The following is a 15,446-nucleotide window of genomic DNA, read 5'->3' on the forward strand; positions in this document are numbered from 1 at the left end:
GGCGCTCCCACGGAGAGAGGAAATCTGTCCTCCCAGCCAGGCTGCCCCATAAGCAGCCACGCTGTCTGTGCTCACCAGCCCCTGGAGCAGGGCCCCAAGAATCAGGGCCTCCGGCTAACTCCTCGGGGCCTGGGCTTTTGAGGCTGAGGGGTACAACTCCTTGTCTCTGCATACAGGAGCTGTTGGGGTGGGCAGGAAAGACAGAAGGGGCTGTCACTGCATAGGGACACAGTTATGCAGGGCTCATGCTGGCTCCATGCAGACACAGACCATGGTGGTCCTAGGCCTGAGCAGCCGCTACCCTGGGCTCTGGGGCTCTGTCTGCATGCCAGGATGAGGTGGGCCAGGCTGGACATTGGGCCCAGCCCTGTTTACCATTTTGCAGGCATTTTTTTGCCCCAGGCCAGGAGCTGGCATGTTGCTTTCTACTATGAGCCCTCGCCTAGTGACATTTCTAATCTCTTATCTCCCAGATGGGAGCCACCCTTGGTGCCGGTCTGCAGGCACATGTGCACCCCGATAGGGCATGGATGCAGGTTGATAAACACTAGCCCATCACAAGCTGCGCACACTGGTGCTAGCTACAGTGCTGGGTACGGCTGAGCGGTGCCTGCTCTGCAGATCCCCACAGCGCAAGGGGAGGCCTGACGCCCCCATGGGGATACTGTGCCGGCGAAGGAGGGTGAGTAATGGGGCAGGTACAGGGACGGGCAGCAGTGGCCCCCATCCAGGCAGTCCCATGAGCTCTGCTTAGAGCAGGGGGCCCTGCTCTGGGGGCTTGCAGGCAACGATCAGTGTAGGGACAGGATGGAGGTCACGGAGTGATGTCTGGGGTCAGCCTAGGGCAAGACCCCCACTGTGGAATGGGGCTCATGGCCCTTCTGGCACCTGCCTAGGCTCAGAGCCATGTGCTGAACCCAGATGGCTCCCCTCAGCCCCGGTCTCCCTGCTGCTGCAGGCACATCGCAAAGCTGAGGTCCTGAGGGCTGCTGCAGGGTTCGGCTTGTAGATGTGCTGTTAGCAGTAAACGCCGAGTGTGACATTGACTGCCCCATGCACCAAGTCAGGGGCACCGTTCACTTGCAAAGCGTGTGCACTGCAGCAGCTGGACACAGGAGATGCACTGCCATTGCTCCGGGGGCTACATGCAAGGCCCTGGGCTGGTTGCTCTGATAAGCACGGGCAGGGAGCGTTTCTGAGAACTGTGCTCAGGTGGCCTCCCTCAACCAGACGTCTCGTGGCCCTTCCCCATGACAGCTGGACTGTGCAGCAGGCAAGATCCCTCTTGGGGCAGCTCAGAAATGGGTGTGGGTGACACAAAAACGAGGCATGAGTGTCAGGCACCAAGTGCCCCTATTCTGCCCTGGCTCTGTGGCTGCCTCTCTATGGGACCCTCCCAGGCCTGGCCTCTCCCCTGCAGCCTGGACAGCTAAAGCCTGGTCATACCATAGTGAGGGCTGTCCTGGCCTCCTGCCTTCACTGCACGTTGACCTAACGAGTGCTCAGAGCCGGAAGTGCACATGCTGTCTTCTCAGCTGGGAACAGCACAGACATGGCTAATGGTCGACGAGGGCCTTAGCCTGAGCTGTGGGCGGCGTGATTGCTCTGGCTCTGCGGGGAGACGGGAGGGTGCTTGTGGACACAAGCTGATATGCTGTAGGGACAGCTGCTCCCTGCCGTGTGGTCCCAGGAGAAGAAACAAGGTGCCCTTGCCCTAGGGTCCCAGTCCATCCAGGCTGCAGGGATGCTGGCAGCAGCACCATGGGAGGTGTCAGGGGCCAAGGCAGAGCAGCACGTTTCTCTTTGTAAGCCAGGGCTTTGTTGGGCTTCAGAGTGTTGCATCAGCTCACAGCCTCTCTAGGTCCTGGGGCTGTTCCCGCTCAATGGCAGGGCTGAGGGCTGTCTCATGCTCCAGGTGCCTCTCCCTGATAGCAAAAGCTGAGGCCTGGTGCCAGCACAAGGTGGCTGCCTCCAGTGATCCCGTGCTCCCTGGCGGGCAGGCAAGCAGGTGGTGCTGCCACCGCATCCCAGCTTAGCCACCATCCCCACCGTGCACTGCACCTGGGCCTTCAGAAGTGCCGCGTTGCATTGTGCCACCCATGCTAGGCATGTGAATGGGCAGCAGAAGCCAGCATGGTCCAGCTTGGGGATCTGGGCTGGGAGCCTCAATGCAAGAGGGCTCCTAGCCTGACAACCTGGCACAAAGGGAAGGGAAGTGGCAGAGCAGAGTCTCCCACCCTGTCCTCTGCGCACAGGGGCAGTGCAACGCTGGTGCGCTTTCTTTCCCTCATCTTCTTTTAGTCCTTTGCGTCCTGGTCCCTGGCTCTGCTTGGTTGTTCTTAGCATCCCTTTCCCAGCTCCTGCTCCCTCGGCTGCTCCCGGCACCAGGGCCCGAGGGGGGCCCCTGGGGCATCGCTGGGGCATGAGTGGTGAGGCTGGTGCTGCGGGACGGGGCTGTGCAGTGGTGGAGTTACCAGAAGCTGGAGTTTGGAAGAGGGCGGCCCAGCCGGAGCCTTCTTGGGGTGAATTGCTTTCAAGGCCTCTGCTTCCTGACGGCAGCCTGGCTCTGTCCCCCTCACAGGAGGCTGTGAGCAGTGGTGCCCAGGCTCAGGCCAGCTGCCAGAGGTCCTTCCTGAGGCAGCAGCTGCAGCTTTGGGGTCCCTGTACCACTACACGAGGCCGCAGGAGCAGCCCATTCCTGCATCTGCCTGCCCACTTCTGATCAAGTGCCTATATTGCACAGCACATGGTGGGGTGCCAAGCCACCCCATCTATCAGTAGGGCCCAGAGTTTCTTGCCTGCTGCCACTCCCTGGGCAGCAGCTGGAAATGGGGCTAGCAAAGTCAAAATAAGAGCAGGCCTATCTAGAGACCATGTCCCACATGCTGAGCCAGGGGCTGGGGCCCGGGGCCCAACGCCAGCTCTCCCGGTGGCTTGCAACGTGGTTTGCTCTCTCCCTCTGGGTGACCCGTAGGAAGCCGGCACCGGGAGCAGAAAGAGCGCAGAGCCCAGGACCACAGGGTGCTTTGCAGGTTGGCTGCTCGAGTGCAGGCAGGAGGCCAGGGCCAGGCAGGGAGTCTCAGCTCAGGGATGGATGGAGGGGCCAGAGTAAATGGGAAGAAAGGAAGCACGGGTGGAGAAGGGGCATGTCTGACCTGCCTCTGGCTACTTCAGCCCTGCCCTGGCCCCCAGCCACCGCCGCGTGCCAGAGTAGCTGGGGATCTGCCCTGGAATGCCCCCCCTTCCCCAAGCATGGCAGCCAGCCTGACCTGCACGCTGACGTCAGGCCAGTTCCTCAGCTGCCCCCCCACCTCGAGCTGAGCCATCCCCCTCCGCGGGCTGCCGGCGCAGTCTGGCTGCTGCTGTCTGCCATCCGAGGATGCGACGTGCATCTCTGAAATGCGCCCAGGGAGCCTGGCGAGCAGAGGGATGGCCTGCTAGGCTTCTCCCCGGCTGCGGCACGGCCTCCAGGGCCCTCCTCCTGACACCCGGAGGACACGAGGGTTGCCACAGGCCCCCTGCCCACAGCCCGTGGTGCCCATGGCCCATGCTTGACGCCCTGGCAAGTGTGCTGGCACTTCCTCTCTGCCCTCCTTGGATGGCATCAGCAGCCCTGACCCGCACCCTGCCCTTGGCAGCTGCCAGCTGCTTTCCGGAGGCGGCTGGTATTAAATATCCCATCTGACATAATAATGGAAAGAAAATGAACAAATTCCATTAGCGGCTGGCGATCCCTGCAGGGCTGCGCTGGAGCGAGGAGGGAGCCTGTATTTTTAGCCAGATGCAATGCAACTTACTGGCTCTCCCCAAGCTGGGGAGTAGATAGCCCAGGAGGGGCCACGGGGAGACCAGGCTCAGGTTTCAGCTCAAGTGCCGGACTATGGCAGTGCGACAGGGCAGGTCCGGTCCAGATACTGCTGTGAGTATACACTGCGCTTCCCCTCCACGCTGCTTTGCTGTTTGCTTTCTCCCCGCGGCCCCCGCCTCCCCGCTGCCGGGCGCTGCCAGCCCCTTGCTGCTGGAGCGGCAGACCGCTCTCACGCCGCGGCTTTGCTCCATGCTTCTTGGGGCTGCCTGGCCGAGGGCTGTCTGTGGGGCCGGCATGCCCGCAGCATAGCTGAAGTTCTGCCCTTTCACTGCTCCCAATCGAGCCACAGGGAGCCTTCTAGCAGGATCCAGTGCCACTCGGTCCTTCTGCGTTGAGCCAGCTGATGGAGGCTGTTGGCTCCCCTGCCACCGCTCTTGTGGCGGTGGGTCAGCTCACAGGGTGCAGCGTGCACAGCCCAGGTCCTTCTTGTGGAGCAGGTCAGCCCAGCCAAGCGGGAGGCACCTCGGCGCCCCATGGCATAGGGCTAAGTCCTCTCCAGGCCCACCGGTCCATCCCCAGCAGTGGGGGGCTGCAGGGCAGTGGGCAGAGGGCTGTTGTGCACTCGTTGCTTGCTCCTTGGGCGTGATGAGGCTGCACGGCTGCGACGACACCCCAGTGGTTGCCCCGCACCTGTTCCCGCAGCGCCGAGCTCTGTCACGCTAGGAGCGCTTCCAGATGGGGCTTCTGCACCCGTGACATCCAAACCTCATGTGCCTGAGGGGGCTGGTGCCGGGCGTCTGCCGTGGTCACCCGCTGCTCCAGCCGCAGCCACCTCCGTCCCTTGCTGCTCTGCACTGTGGTGTAGCGGTGCTGGCGCAGCCACTGGGCTTTCCCCCAGGGGTGGCTGCACGCCAGGGGCGGAGGTGGCTGCTCGTTCCTGCTGTGTCCCTGTTGGCTGCAAGGTGCCTAGTACAGTGTGCCATGGCCCTGGCTCTGCCCACCCTGTCTTGGCCCCCAAGGGAGGGAGTGCGCATCTGTGTCACAGAGATGATGCCTGTGGGCCCCTTGCCTGTGTCCGTCCTGCCACAGAAGCGCTTCTGTCCCCCTCCTCCCCAGCCCTGTGAGCTGATGCACAGGAAGTGCACAGTTAATAATAGCCTGAGTGTCTGGGCCGGCCATGCTCCCCCACGGCGGGCACTTGCCACTTCACTTCCTGCATGCCATTCTTGGGGTGGAGGGGCTGGGGTGTCTTTTGGGCCAGTGCACCACACAGGCACTGCCTGGGGCCAGGGTCCGGCTGTAGCATGCCCCCATGACAAGAGCCCTGTCTCACCAGGCCATTAGTAAGATCAGTGCATGGGGGGCCCATGCTGCCCCCCAGCCTGGGACATGGGAGCTTGTCTCAGCAGCATAAGGGGGAAGGGGGGTGGGATTTGCTGTGTCACTATTTCCAGCGGTGTCTCACCAATTTCCCACTAGTGCCGGGATGGCAGCCTGGGGCAGATGTGCCCAGCTGTGTGCAGGGATGTGGAAGGAGAGCCAGGCTGGTGCCAGTAGCAGGGCCTAGGCAAGTCGGGGCTGGGGCTGTGTGCCTGAGCCTGCTGGAGCTACGTGGGCCTTGCGATGGCCCCGGAACAGGGGCGGGTGCTGTCGAGAGCCGGGGCCTGTGGCTGGGCATGACTCAGCTCTGCGCAGGGAGCGGGGCCTGTGCTGTGCCCGGCTGCGTGGTAACAGGGGCAGGGCAGGCACCAGTCCTCACGCTGTCCCCTCTTCCCCAGGCTGATGCTGCCACCAGTTTCCTCCGGGCTGCAAGATCTGGGAACCTGGACAAAGCCTTGGACCACCTGAGGAATGGGGTAGATATTAACACCTGCAACCAGGTAGGTGACGTCCGTAGGCCCCCTGTGCCACGCACTGGGGAGAGCCCAGCCACAGGGCCCATGTCCCTGTTCTTTGTCTGGGAGGCTGCTCGGGCCCCTGGCCTCTGCTGCATGAGCCCCTGGAGCTCAGGGACCTGTGGTCCTTTCCCCAGCAGCTGACCGGGGATTGCAGGCTCAACCACAGCAGTGTGCAAGAAGGGGCTGGGCTGAGGGCATGTGGGATGTCTGCAGGGATGGGAGCCTGCTCAGAGGGCACGGCAGGGACAGGTGGTGGCAGCGGGGCTCTCAAGTGGGCATCGGCCATAGCCTGTGGCTCTGCTGCAAGCAAGAGCAGCTGAGGAAGCAGAAAGAGTGTGGGCTACTTAGATTTCATAGACATCAGGGCTGGAAGGGACCTCGGGAGATCATCGAGTCCAGCCCCCTGCCCAAAGGGCAGGAAGTCAGCTGGGGTCACAGGGCAGAGAGTAGCGGTGGGTGCAGCCCCCAGCCCCCCGGACAGGCCTGCCTCGCGCCTGCAGGCACCCGGCCGCAGAGGCTTGTGGCCAGTGGAGCTGCTCGAGCGCTGACTCAGACCCGCCTGGGCCTTGCCGGCTCCGGGAGCTGCAGTCACAGAGGAATTGTGCGCACTTAATCGACAGAACATCTCGTATCTGGGCCACTGCCAATGGTGCGCGGCTCGGGCTGAGCCGAGGGAGGCGCTGGGCTCAGCCTGCAGTGACTGTGTGGAGGCAGCAGTGCTGCAGGGGGGCACAATCCCCACTTAGAAGATGGCATCCAAACCTGCACTGGTCTCAGCCCCTGGCTTCCTGGGCCCCGCAGTCTCCTCCGCTCCTGGCCTTGGCTCCTATCGATCCAGGCGCTGCAGCTGCAGCTACAGGAGCGGCTGCTGCAGGCAAGGTGCATCTGACCAGGCTTCCCCTGTGCCACCCCGGGGTTGGGACCACCTGGCCAGCACGTGGCAAACTGCCCTCTGTCCACAGGCGTTGCCTTCCCTGGGGGCAAGCAGGGCCGGGCCCCACCTCTCTATAACAGTGCTTGCTCTGCTGCCTCTCCCAGCTGGCAGCCAGGGCTCTGCAGTGGCAGGACCACGTGGGGGCTGTAGCTTGCATGTGGAGACACATCTGTGGATGGTCTACCTGTGTGTTTGTATGTGGGTGCATGTGTTTTTGTCTATGCGGTGCTGGGAAGCCTGGGCCTGGCACTGGCTCTACTTCCCTGGAAGGAGCTTTTCTGTGGGTTTGCCCTGCCCAGCTGCTGTTTTGGGGGCAGCAGGGGGATGTGGGGTGCGTGGCTCCCAGCTGGTTAGCAATGGGGCTGACTGGTGGGTGCCGCAGTGGTGCGGAGCCGGCAGACTGCAGGTGGGAGAAGCTTCGTGGCTCAGCCTCACCCTCACCCTTGCTGTGCTCCAGGTTCAGCATGACCTGGCCTTGTCCACCAGCTCCTTCCAAACCCAGGAAGGCTCTTCTGAGTGGCTGTGTGCCATTCGGGGCCTGGCTGCTGGCTGCACCAGCTGTTGCACCTCTGACAGTCTGTGGGCAGCAGCAGTAGCCCCAGTACCTGCACCGTGGTGCTGGGCACCTGTGCTGCGCACTCGCAGCACTCCTGGGCACATTGACTTACCCCTCACTGATGGTGGTAATGAGCTCTGTGGAGCTTCTCACTGGGAAATGGGCCAGGGCCTGCCCAGGCATCCTTGGAGCTTTGCTGTGTGCCAGACACAGGCAGAGGGAGCCATGGCGAGGGGGTTACTGGTCCCAGTGAGCAGAAGGGAGCTGCCCCAGCCCCACATTCCCCCAGAGAGGGGATGCCAGGCCAGGGGGCGGAGGGCTGAGGGGCAGGGAGCTCCTGGCCTGGACCCACAGCACAATCCATTTGTGGGGAGGAACTGAGGCGTAGTAGGACCTGGGGGCACAAGCGGCAGCCAGAGGCACCTCCTGCAACGACGTCTTCACCCTGGTTAGATGGCATTTTGGGGTTTCCACCTGGAGGAATATCAGACCCGTGGGAAAGGTCCAACCTCACATGTCCTGTATGTCACGAGGAGGGATATATGTGGTCAGACCTATCCCACAGGCCCTGTATTCTTGCACACATGCCGAGACCTTAACCTGCCATCTGATCCTCATTCTGTGACTCCACCGCCATCACCGTACTACCATCGGCATCTCCATCATCCACTCCATCCCCCGTGTTTCCCTGCCTGCGGGATGCCCAGCAATGGGCACACTTGGCAGCTGTCACCTTAATCCCGATAGTCAGGAGATCCCAGGCAGAGCTCCCTGTCACCTGGGCCATGGCCCTTGTCCCCACCTCTGCCCACCCCTGCGCTCCCATCCGTTTGGCGGCCCTGGGGTTCCTTGGAAGTGGGATACAAATGGGAATATGAGAGCTGCCGGGCAAGGGCACCAAGTAGGCTGCAGCTGGGGCAGTTTGGGTCAGGCTGGGCAGGCACAGAGTAGGCTGCTGCCTGGCGCTTGGATGTAGCCTTCTGGAAACACTGAGTGTGTCGCAGTCAGGCCAGAGACAAGGGCTCTCCCAAGGTTTCAAGCACTTGACGGACTATTCAGCAGTCCTGGAGAAGGCATGTGTGCACGAAGGAGGGAAACCAAACGTGCCTGCTGTCCCCTGTACCCTGCCCTGGTGTGTATGCACACACATGGTACAGGGAGGCAAGAGAGCATCTGTGGCCACATGCATGCATCTGCAGGTGTTGCAGAGACTGTGTGCGTGCATGGCCGTGTGCCTGGTGTGCCAAGGAGTGTCTGTGGGCATAAGCCAAGTGTGTGTGCACTGCCACAGGCTCCTCAGCACAGCCTTCCTCTCTGCTTCCACAGCTCCTTGCTTTGAGCTTTACAACCTCCCAGGCTCCGTGCTGCTTCTCCACCCCCAGGTTAATCCCTCTCCCCTGGGAGCCCTGAAGGTCTTCAGCGGTTGCGTGCAGGATCACAGGCGTTGCCCTGCTCTGCCCAGCCTGTGCCAGAGCCAGGCAGAAGGGGGTTTCCAAGGAATCTGTGCATCCCTTGGCTCTGCTGCTTTGCAAGCTGATGCTTGCAGCAGGGGGAGGCACTCTCTTTCCAGCAGAAGCTGGATGTCCCTAAAGGTTAGGCAGACTGTCACTGCTGTCACCTGTCCCCAGGGCTCTGTGGGATGGCTGCCTCTTGCAGTAGCACCAGTGGCTGGCTTGCGGGTGGCAGTATGGTGCTGGCATTCTTGGGTGCCTGGCCCAGGGGTGCTGCTGTAGTGCCCAGGCTGTGCTGCAGAGCAGGGCAGCTGGTGTGCAGCAGCCAGGTGGGAGCATGGTATTTTGGGGCCTGCCTGGTGCTGCCAGGCTCCTAACGTGGACTCCATCTGGGTGGTGATGTGAACAGATCTCCGGAGCTGGCAGCCTAGCTTCCTTCCCTGGGCAAGGGGGGCCAGAGCCCTAGACGACCAACTTGCTCCTTCAGTGTTCATCCTTCAGGGTGTGGCAGATGGGTGGGCGCCCGTAGTCGAGCCTGGTCTCAGACACGTGTCTGCCCTGGGGGCACTGTGCTGGCTGGGGGCTGGGGAGGGGGAGCGCAGTGCTGCAGGGGGCTGGCGCCAGGTGCTGGTGCTGCCGGGGCAGCCTGGTCTTCACAGGCACGGGATGCTGGGACTCCCCGCAGCAGCGCCCAGCTCCCACAAGCACCACCTACTCCGGGTAACCCCCTCCCCGACTCTGCTCTTTCCAGAATGGGCTGAACGCCCTGCACCTGGCCTCCAAGGAGGGCCACGTGAAAATGGTGGCTGAGCTGCTGCACAAGGAGATCGTTCTTGAAACTACGACTAAGGTGAGGCTGGGCCTGGAGCTGGGGGCAAGGGGGGATGTGGAGGCAGCCCTGGCTCCCTGGGCTGGCGTGGGCAGACTGGTCTCACCTCTGCCACAGCTGTCACAGCTTTTGTGCCTCCACCTTGTGCACAGCATGAGCATGGTGCTGTCTCCAGCCCCAGCACTGGAGCCTGAGGCAGCCCCCCGCGCACTGCGGCAGAGCCTGACTGCGAGGGGCCGCCGCACAGTGCCGTGCAGGGCTCTGGCTCCCTCGCTCATAAATCACCATCGCGCGTCTCCTCCTGGAGCCCCTGCAGAGGGAGCGGCACTCGCTCGATCCGTGACAGGCGGGACAATGCGCTAGCGTGGGCTGATAAATAACCAGCCTCTGGCGCTGGGGGAGCGGGACCTGGCTGCCTGCTCCAGCCAAGCACCTGGCCCTGGGCACAGAGCCACTGGCACTGCCTCTCACCTGACAGCCGGCCCCTGGGCCTGTACTTTGTGCTGCTTACCTTGCACCCTGGGCCCGCCTCTATCCTTGGGGACATGGATAGTGCAGCACAGGACCTGCACAGGGGCTCAGGACTGCCCAGAGGAAGGGGCCCTTGGCCTCTCCGTCCACCTGGCCAGGCTCTGGGGTGCACGGAACCTGACTCTGCCCTAATGGAGGGAGGAAACGTCCTGCCCTGCATGGGGCTGGCATCTGGTCTGGATCCCAGTGCAAGTGTGTGCTCATCCTCAGGCTCCCCATTGCTCCTAACCACCCCTGCTGCCTGCCTTCCCATGCCACTCTGTGCATGCCCTGACTGCTACTGCCTGGTGTCTTTCAGAAGGGGAACACAGCTCTGCACATCGCGGCCTTGGCTGGACAGGAGGACGTGGTCCGGGAGCTGGTGAACTATGGGGCCAACGTCAACGCGCAGTCACAGGTAACATGAGCTGCTGCTAGCCATGACAGCGGGTCCCCAGGGCCGAGGTGCGAGTGGTGCGCAAGCCTATAGTGCCCCTGGGCCCAACAGCTGCCAGCCCTGCCCTGAGAGCCTGGCAGCTGCACCAGCCCTTTGTGGGCTCCTGAGCCATCGGGAACTGCAGGGCCATGCCTCTGTCCGGGAACAAGCATTGGTGGCCCTTCTCCCCAGCCAGTAGCTTGGAGCTTTCCAATCCCCCTCCTCCCCATGCCTGTGGTGCAGCCTGGCTGTCCAGCCCTGAGGGGGTGCAGCAGCCTTGGAGGTGCCAGGGAGAGTGTTGGCAGATGTGTGTGGAGCCTGGGCCCTGCAGGGCGGCTGCACTCAATGGGCATGGCGGACTGCATTTGCAGAAAGGCTTCACTCCCCTGTACATGGCGGCACAAGAGAATCACCTGGAAGTCGTCAAGTTTCTGCTGGAGAATGGTGCCAATCAGAACGTGGCCACCGAGGTGAGGCCCCGCGGAGGCTCCTCTGGCTCCGCGGCCTGGCTGCAGGCACATGCACCCCGGGCTGCCCAGGCCGCCGTGGTCCCATCTCACCCCAGCCCCTTGTCTCTGGCAGGATGGCTTCACGCCACTAGCTGTGGCCCTGCAGCAGGGGCACGAGAACGTGGTCGCCCACCTTATCAACTATGGGACAAAGGGAAAGGTGCGGCTGCCCGCCCTGCACATTGCCGCCCGCAACGATGACACCCGCACGGCTGCTGTCCTGCTGCAGAATGACCCTAACGCCGATGTGCTCTCCAAGGTACAGCCAGGCCCCCTGCACATGGCTCCTCCCTGCCCACACTGTGCAAGCCCAGGCTTCTGCCAGTCCTGGCCTTGGTGCACTCCAAGACACCCAGGGCTCATGGAGCCATGTGACCAGGCACGGTCCCAGTCTCCTAGGCACTGCTCTCAACAAGCCATAGGGTGTTTACCCTCAGGCCAGGTCCTGGGGCTGTGCTGACCCTCCTGTGTCCCCTAGACTGGGTTCACCCCGTTACACATCGCAGCTCACTACGAGAACCTCAATGTGGCCCAGCTGCTGCTGAACAGAGGAGCCAGTGTCAACTTCACGCCACAGGTGAGTGCAGGAATGCCATGGCCCCACCTGGCTCCTGCCTGTATGGGTAGAGGCGTTGCCCTCTCATACCCTGCCCTTGCCCCATGTGCACTGACCAGTGGCCATTCCTCCTCAGAATGGGATCACCCCCCTACACATCGCTTCCCGCCGGGGCAACGTCATCATGGTGCGGCTGCTGCTGGACCGCGGCGCCCAGATTGAGACAAGGACCAAGGTGAGATCCTCTGCTAAGGGCTGGAGGCCTACTAAACCTTCCCGTGCTGTGCCCAGGTGGCAGCAAGCATGGCCAGGGCCTGACCGCGTGCTCTGTCCCCCAGGATGAGCTGACACCCCTGCACTGTGCAGCCCGCAACGGACACGTACGCATCGCGGAGATCCTGCTGGACCACGGGGCTCCCATCCAAGCCAAAACCAAGGTGCCTGCCAGGCCCCACAAAAGCACAGGCGGGAACATGAGCTGCAGCATTTTGGGGTCCCAAGGCTACTCTTGAGTGTGCTGGCTGCCTGGAGTAGGCCAGGGGTGGGGTGCTGTCATTCTCCCGGAGTCCAAAAGCTGCTGTGATCTCCCCTGTGAGCACATGGGCTTCTGCCCCACTGCTCAGCACCTGCCTGCTGGGCTCAAGGGGCTGGGGCATCCTCTGTCACAGGGGGCTGCTCCCTGGACACTGCCCAGCATCTGTCTGGCCCCTGCAGCAGCTGTAGCTAGCGCCTGGTTCTGCCCAGTGATGGACGCTCTCCAGCCCTCCCCAGGAGCCCCAGAGTGTGTGTGTGTGGAGAGGGGGGCAGGTCCCATCCTCCTCTGGGTTTCAGGGGTGCAAAAGCCCGCTTTGCTCTGGCTGTGCCAACCCTTGATGCCTGCACTGTCCCCGGTAGAACGGGCTCTCGCCCATCCACATGGCAGCGCAGGGCGACCACGTGGACTGTGTGCGGCTCCTGCTGCAGTACAACGCTGAGATCGACGACATCACACTGGACCACCTCACCCCACTGCACGTGGCCGCCCACTGCGGGCACCACCGCGTGGCCAAGCTCCTGCTGGACAAGGGGGCCAAGCCCAATGCCCGTGCCCTGGTGAGTATGTGACAGGAGCAAGGTCTGAGCAACTGCCAGTCTGTCACGCCCACCTGTCCATTCATGTTTGTCTATCTGTCTGTCTGCAGAACGGCTTCACGCCCCTGCACATCGCCTGCAAGAAGAACCACATCCGGGTGATGGAGCTACTGCTGAAGACTGGGGCCTCCATTGACGCGGTCACAGAGGTAGGCACAAGCCGCAGCCTGACCCGGCCAGACCTGCCGTGCTCCCCTGGTGCCTCACTGCCCCTCTCGGGGGCAGGTTGCCAGAGCCATGGGGGCCGTGCTGGATGGCAGGGTCCTCTGGCCACAGTGCTGTAGTGCCCAGTCGGCTTAATGCCCAGAGAGCAGAACCTGCCAGGCGCTGCTGGCCCTGCCCCATGCCCAGGTGCCGGCACTGATGCCCCCTTCCCCACACTCCCTGTGTCTCCCAGTCTGGATTGACCCCACTGCATGTGGCTGCCTTCATGGGGCATCTGCCAATTGTGAAGACCCTACTGCAGCGTGGAGCCTCTCCAAATGTCTCCAATGTGGTGAGTCCAGCCCCATTCCCCCCTTCCCCACACAGGAGCTCTGCTACCCCTGCTCCTGCCTCCTGCAGAGTCCTCCTCCCTCCCACCCTACCCCAACCTGTCCTGCCCTGCCCTGGCCAGGGTGCTCCCCACAGGGTGTATAGAAGGTGCATGGGAAAGAGCACAAGCCAGCTTGGAGCTGCAGTTGCTGCCCTCTCCTGGGGGAAGCTGGAGGAAGGGAGGGACCCTGCACCAGGGGCCCCCCATTCACTCCTCTCCCTTGTCCTGGGTACAGAAGGTGGAGACTCCCCTCCACATGGCAGCCAGAGCTGGGCACATGGAGGTGGCCAAGTACCTGCTGCAGAACAAGGCCAAAGTGAACGCCAAGGCCAAGGTGGGTGTCGAAGGGATGCCAGGACCCCTGTCTGCCTGTGGGAGGGTCTTCAGGCCCCTCTCCACCTCCATGAGACCATGACCCCTCTCTGCTCCTCCCAGGATGACCAGACCCCACTGCACTGCGCTGCCCGCATCGGCCACACCAGCATGGTGCAGCTGCTGCTGGAGAATCATGCCGACCCCAACCTGGCCACCATAGCAGGGCACACACCTCTGCACATCGCTGCGCGGGAGGGGCACGTGGACACCGCCCTGGCCCTGCTGACGATGAGTGCCTCACAGGTCTGCATGACCAAGGTAGGCAGGCGATGCTGACAGGACAGGGCCGGGTGACTAGGCCCTGTGGTGGTGGCGGGCAGGTCCCTGCTGGCAGGATTTCTCCCGTGCAGCAGCCCGGTTGGTGCCCACTGACTGCCAAACCCTAAGGCTCTGTGTTTCTCCTCAGAAAGGATTTACCCCTCTGCACGTTGCAGCCAAGTACGGGAAGGTGGATGTAGCTGACGTGCTGCTGGAGCATAATGCTGCCCCCAATGCAGCGGGGAAGGTAAGTGCTGCCCAGGGGTGGGGGCAGGGCCAGGCCTGCCTGTGCTGCATGCAAAAGGCTGGGCTCCCTCTGACCAGTGGGTGCTTCCCCCCAGAATGGCCTGACACCCCTGCACGTGGCTGTGTACCACAACAACCTGGAGATTGTCAAGCTGTTGCTGCCCAAAGGCGGGTCCCCACACAGCTCAGCCTGGGTAAGGCCCCAGTGCGGCGTGGGCATGGGCAGCAGTGCTGGGGAGCTCTGCTGCAAGTGGCTGTAGGGGAAGGGAGGATAAAAGGGAAGGGGCTGCCCTGCCAGGCCATGCACATGACACCCGTACTCCCCCAGCAGAATGGCTACACCCCACTGCACATCGCAGCCAAGCAGAACCAGCTGGAGGTGGCTGGCAGCCTGCTGCAATACGGTGCCTCTGCGAACGCCGAGTCCGCACAGGGGGTGACACCCCTGCACCTGGCTGCCCAGGAGGGCCATGCCGACATGGTGGCCCTGCTCATCTCCAAGCAGGCCAACGGCAATCTGGGCAGCAAGGTGAGCTGCCTCATGGGGCCAGCAGACATGGGCCTTTTGGTGGGGGCTGGAGCTTGGAGGTCCTGATGTGCCAGGAGGTCTCCAGGCATCCCCCAAGCTATGACTTCACGGGCCACTGGGTTCCCTAGGATTCTGTCCTTGCTGGGTCACCTCCTTGGACATGGGCAGCATTTGCATGCCCTGTCAGGCACTGGAGCCTGTGCCGTGTCTGAGCACAGCTACAGCTCCTGGCCGGGCCGGCGAGCTCCTGCTTCATCAGTGACCCTCTGGTCCTTGCAGAGTGGCCTCACCCCACTGCACCTGGTGGCCCAGGAGGGGCACGTGCCAGTCGCCGACGTCCTGATCAAGCATGGAGTCACGGTGGATGCAACAACCCGGGTAAGGCAGCAGGTGGTGTGGGGTGGATCAATGGAGGCACTGCCTGAGCATGCTCTGGTGCTAGGAGTGCTGGCACGGGGCAGGGGTCAACCATGGACACCTGCTGGTGGAGACGGGGGCAAGGCAAGGGGTACATGAGACCATGCCTGGTGCTGCCTTCCAGATGGGCTACACACCACTGCACGTGGCCAGCCACTACGGGAACATCAAGCTGGTGAAGTTCCTGCTGCAGCACCAAGCCGAGGTCAACGCCAAGACCAAAGTAGGCAGAGTGGGTTGGCGTGGAGTGGGGCCCTGGGGCTGCTCCTGCATGGGGTGATGGACCAGGCTCACCCTGGTACCTTGTGTCCTTGCAGCTGGGGTACACACCCCTGCACCAGGCAGCCCAGCAGGGCCACACGGACATTGTGACACTGCTGCTGAAGCATGGCGCCTCCCCCAACGAGGTCAGCACGGTGAGTACCTGAGCACACAGTGGGCAGGAGGTGGGCAGGTGCTGCTGGGGCT

General features: G+C 62.9%; 1 protein-coding gene across 2 annotated transcripts in view; it reads left to right on the top strand.

Moving 5' to 3' along the window:
* ANK1 (ankyrin 1) overlaps window positions 1-15,446 on the top strand; it is a 50,945-nt gene that overhangs the window by 20,811 nt on the left and 14,688 nt on the right. The window contains exons 1-20 of one of the 2 annotated variants that reach the window (XM_090056063.1): window positions 588-682; window positions 5,587-5,688; window positions 9,399-9,497; window positions 10,306-10,404; window positions 10,794-10,892; window positions 11,005-11,190; window positions 11,410-11,508; window positions 11,624-11,722; window positions 11,826-11,924; window positions 12,382-12,579; window positions 12,669-12,767; window positions 13,016-13,114; window positions 13,389-13,487; window positions 13,589-13,786; window positions 13,935-14,033; window positions 14,128-14,226; window positions 14,361-14,561; window positions 14,841-14,939; window positions 15,103-15,201; window positions 15,296-15,394. In XM_090056063.1, the coding sequence (XP_089912189.1) occupies window positions 656-682; window positions 5,587-5,688; window positions 9,399-9,497; window positions 10,306-10,404; window positions 10,794-10,892; window positions 11,005-11,190; window positions 11,410-11,508; window positions 11,624-11,722; window positions 11,826-11,924; window positions 12,382-12,579; window positions 12,669-12,767; window positions 13,016-13,114; window positions 13,389-13,487; window positions 13,589-13,786; window positions 13,935-14,033; window positions 14,128-14,226; window positions 14,361-14,561; window positions 14,841-14,939; window positions 15,103-15,201; window positions 15,296-15,394 (2,298 nt within the window). In that variant the 5' untranslated portion in view covers window positions 588-655. Of the gene's footprint in view, window positions 1-587; window positions 683-5,586; window positions 5,689-9,398; window positions 9,498-10,305; window positions 10,405-10,793; window positions 10,893-11,004; window positions 11,191-11,409; window positions 11,509-11,623; window positions 11,723-11,825; window positions 11,925-12,381; window positions 12,580-12,668; window positions 12,768-13,015; window positions 13,115-13,388; window positions 13,488-13,588; window positions 13,787-13,934; window positions 14,034-14,127; window positions 14,227-14,360; window positions 14,562-14,840; window positions 14,940-15,102; window positions 15,202-15,295; window positions 15,395-15,446 lie in introns of those variants that run through there. The other variant, XM_090056062.1, reaches the window with a different exon arrangement.

Source organism: Crocodylus siamensis, chromosome 6, assembly GCF_052110815.1.
Source record: "Crocodylus siamensis isolate JL-2025a chromosome 6, ASM5211081v1, whole genome shotgun sequence".
In the NCBI taxonomy this organism is placed as follows: domain Eukaryota; kingdom Metazoa; phylum Chordata; order Crocodylia; family Crocodylidae; genus Crocodylus; species Crocodylus siamensis.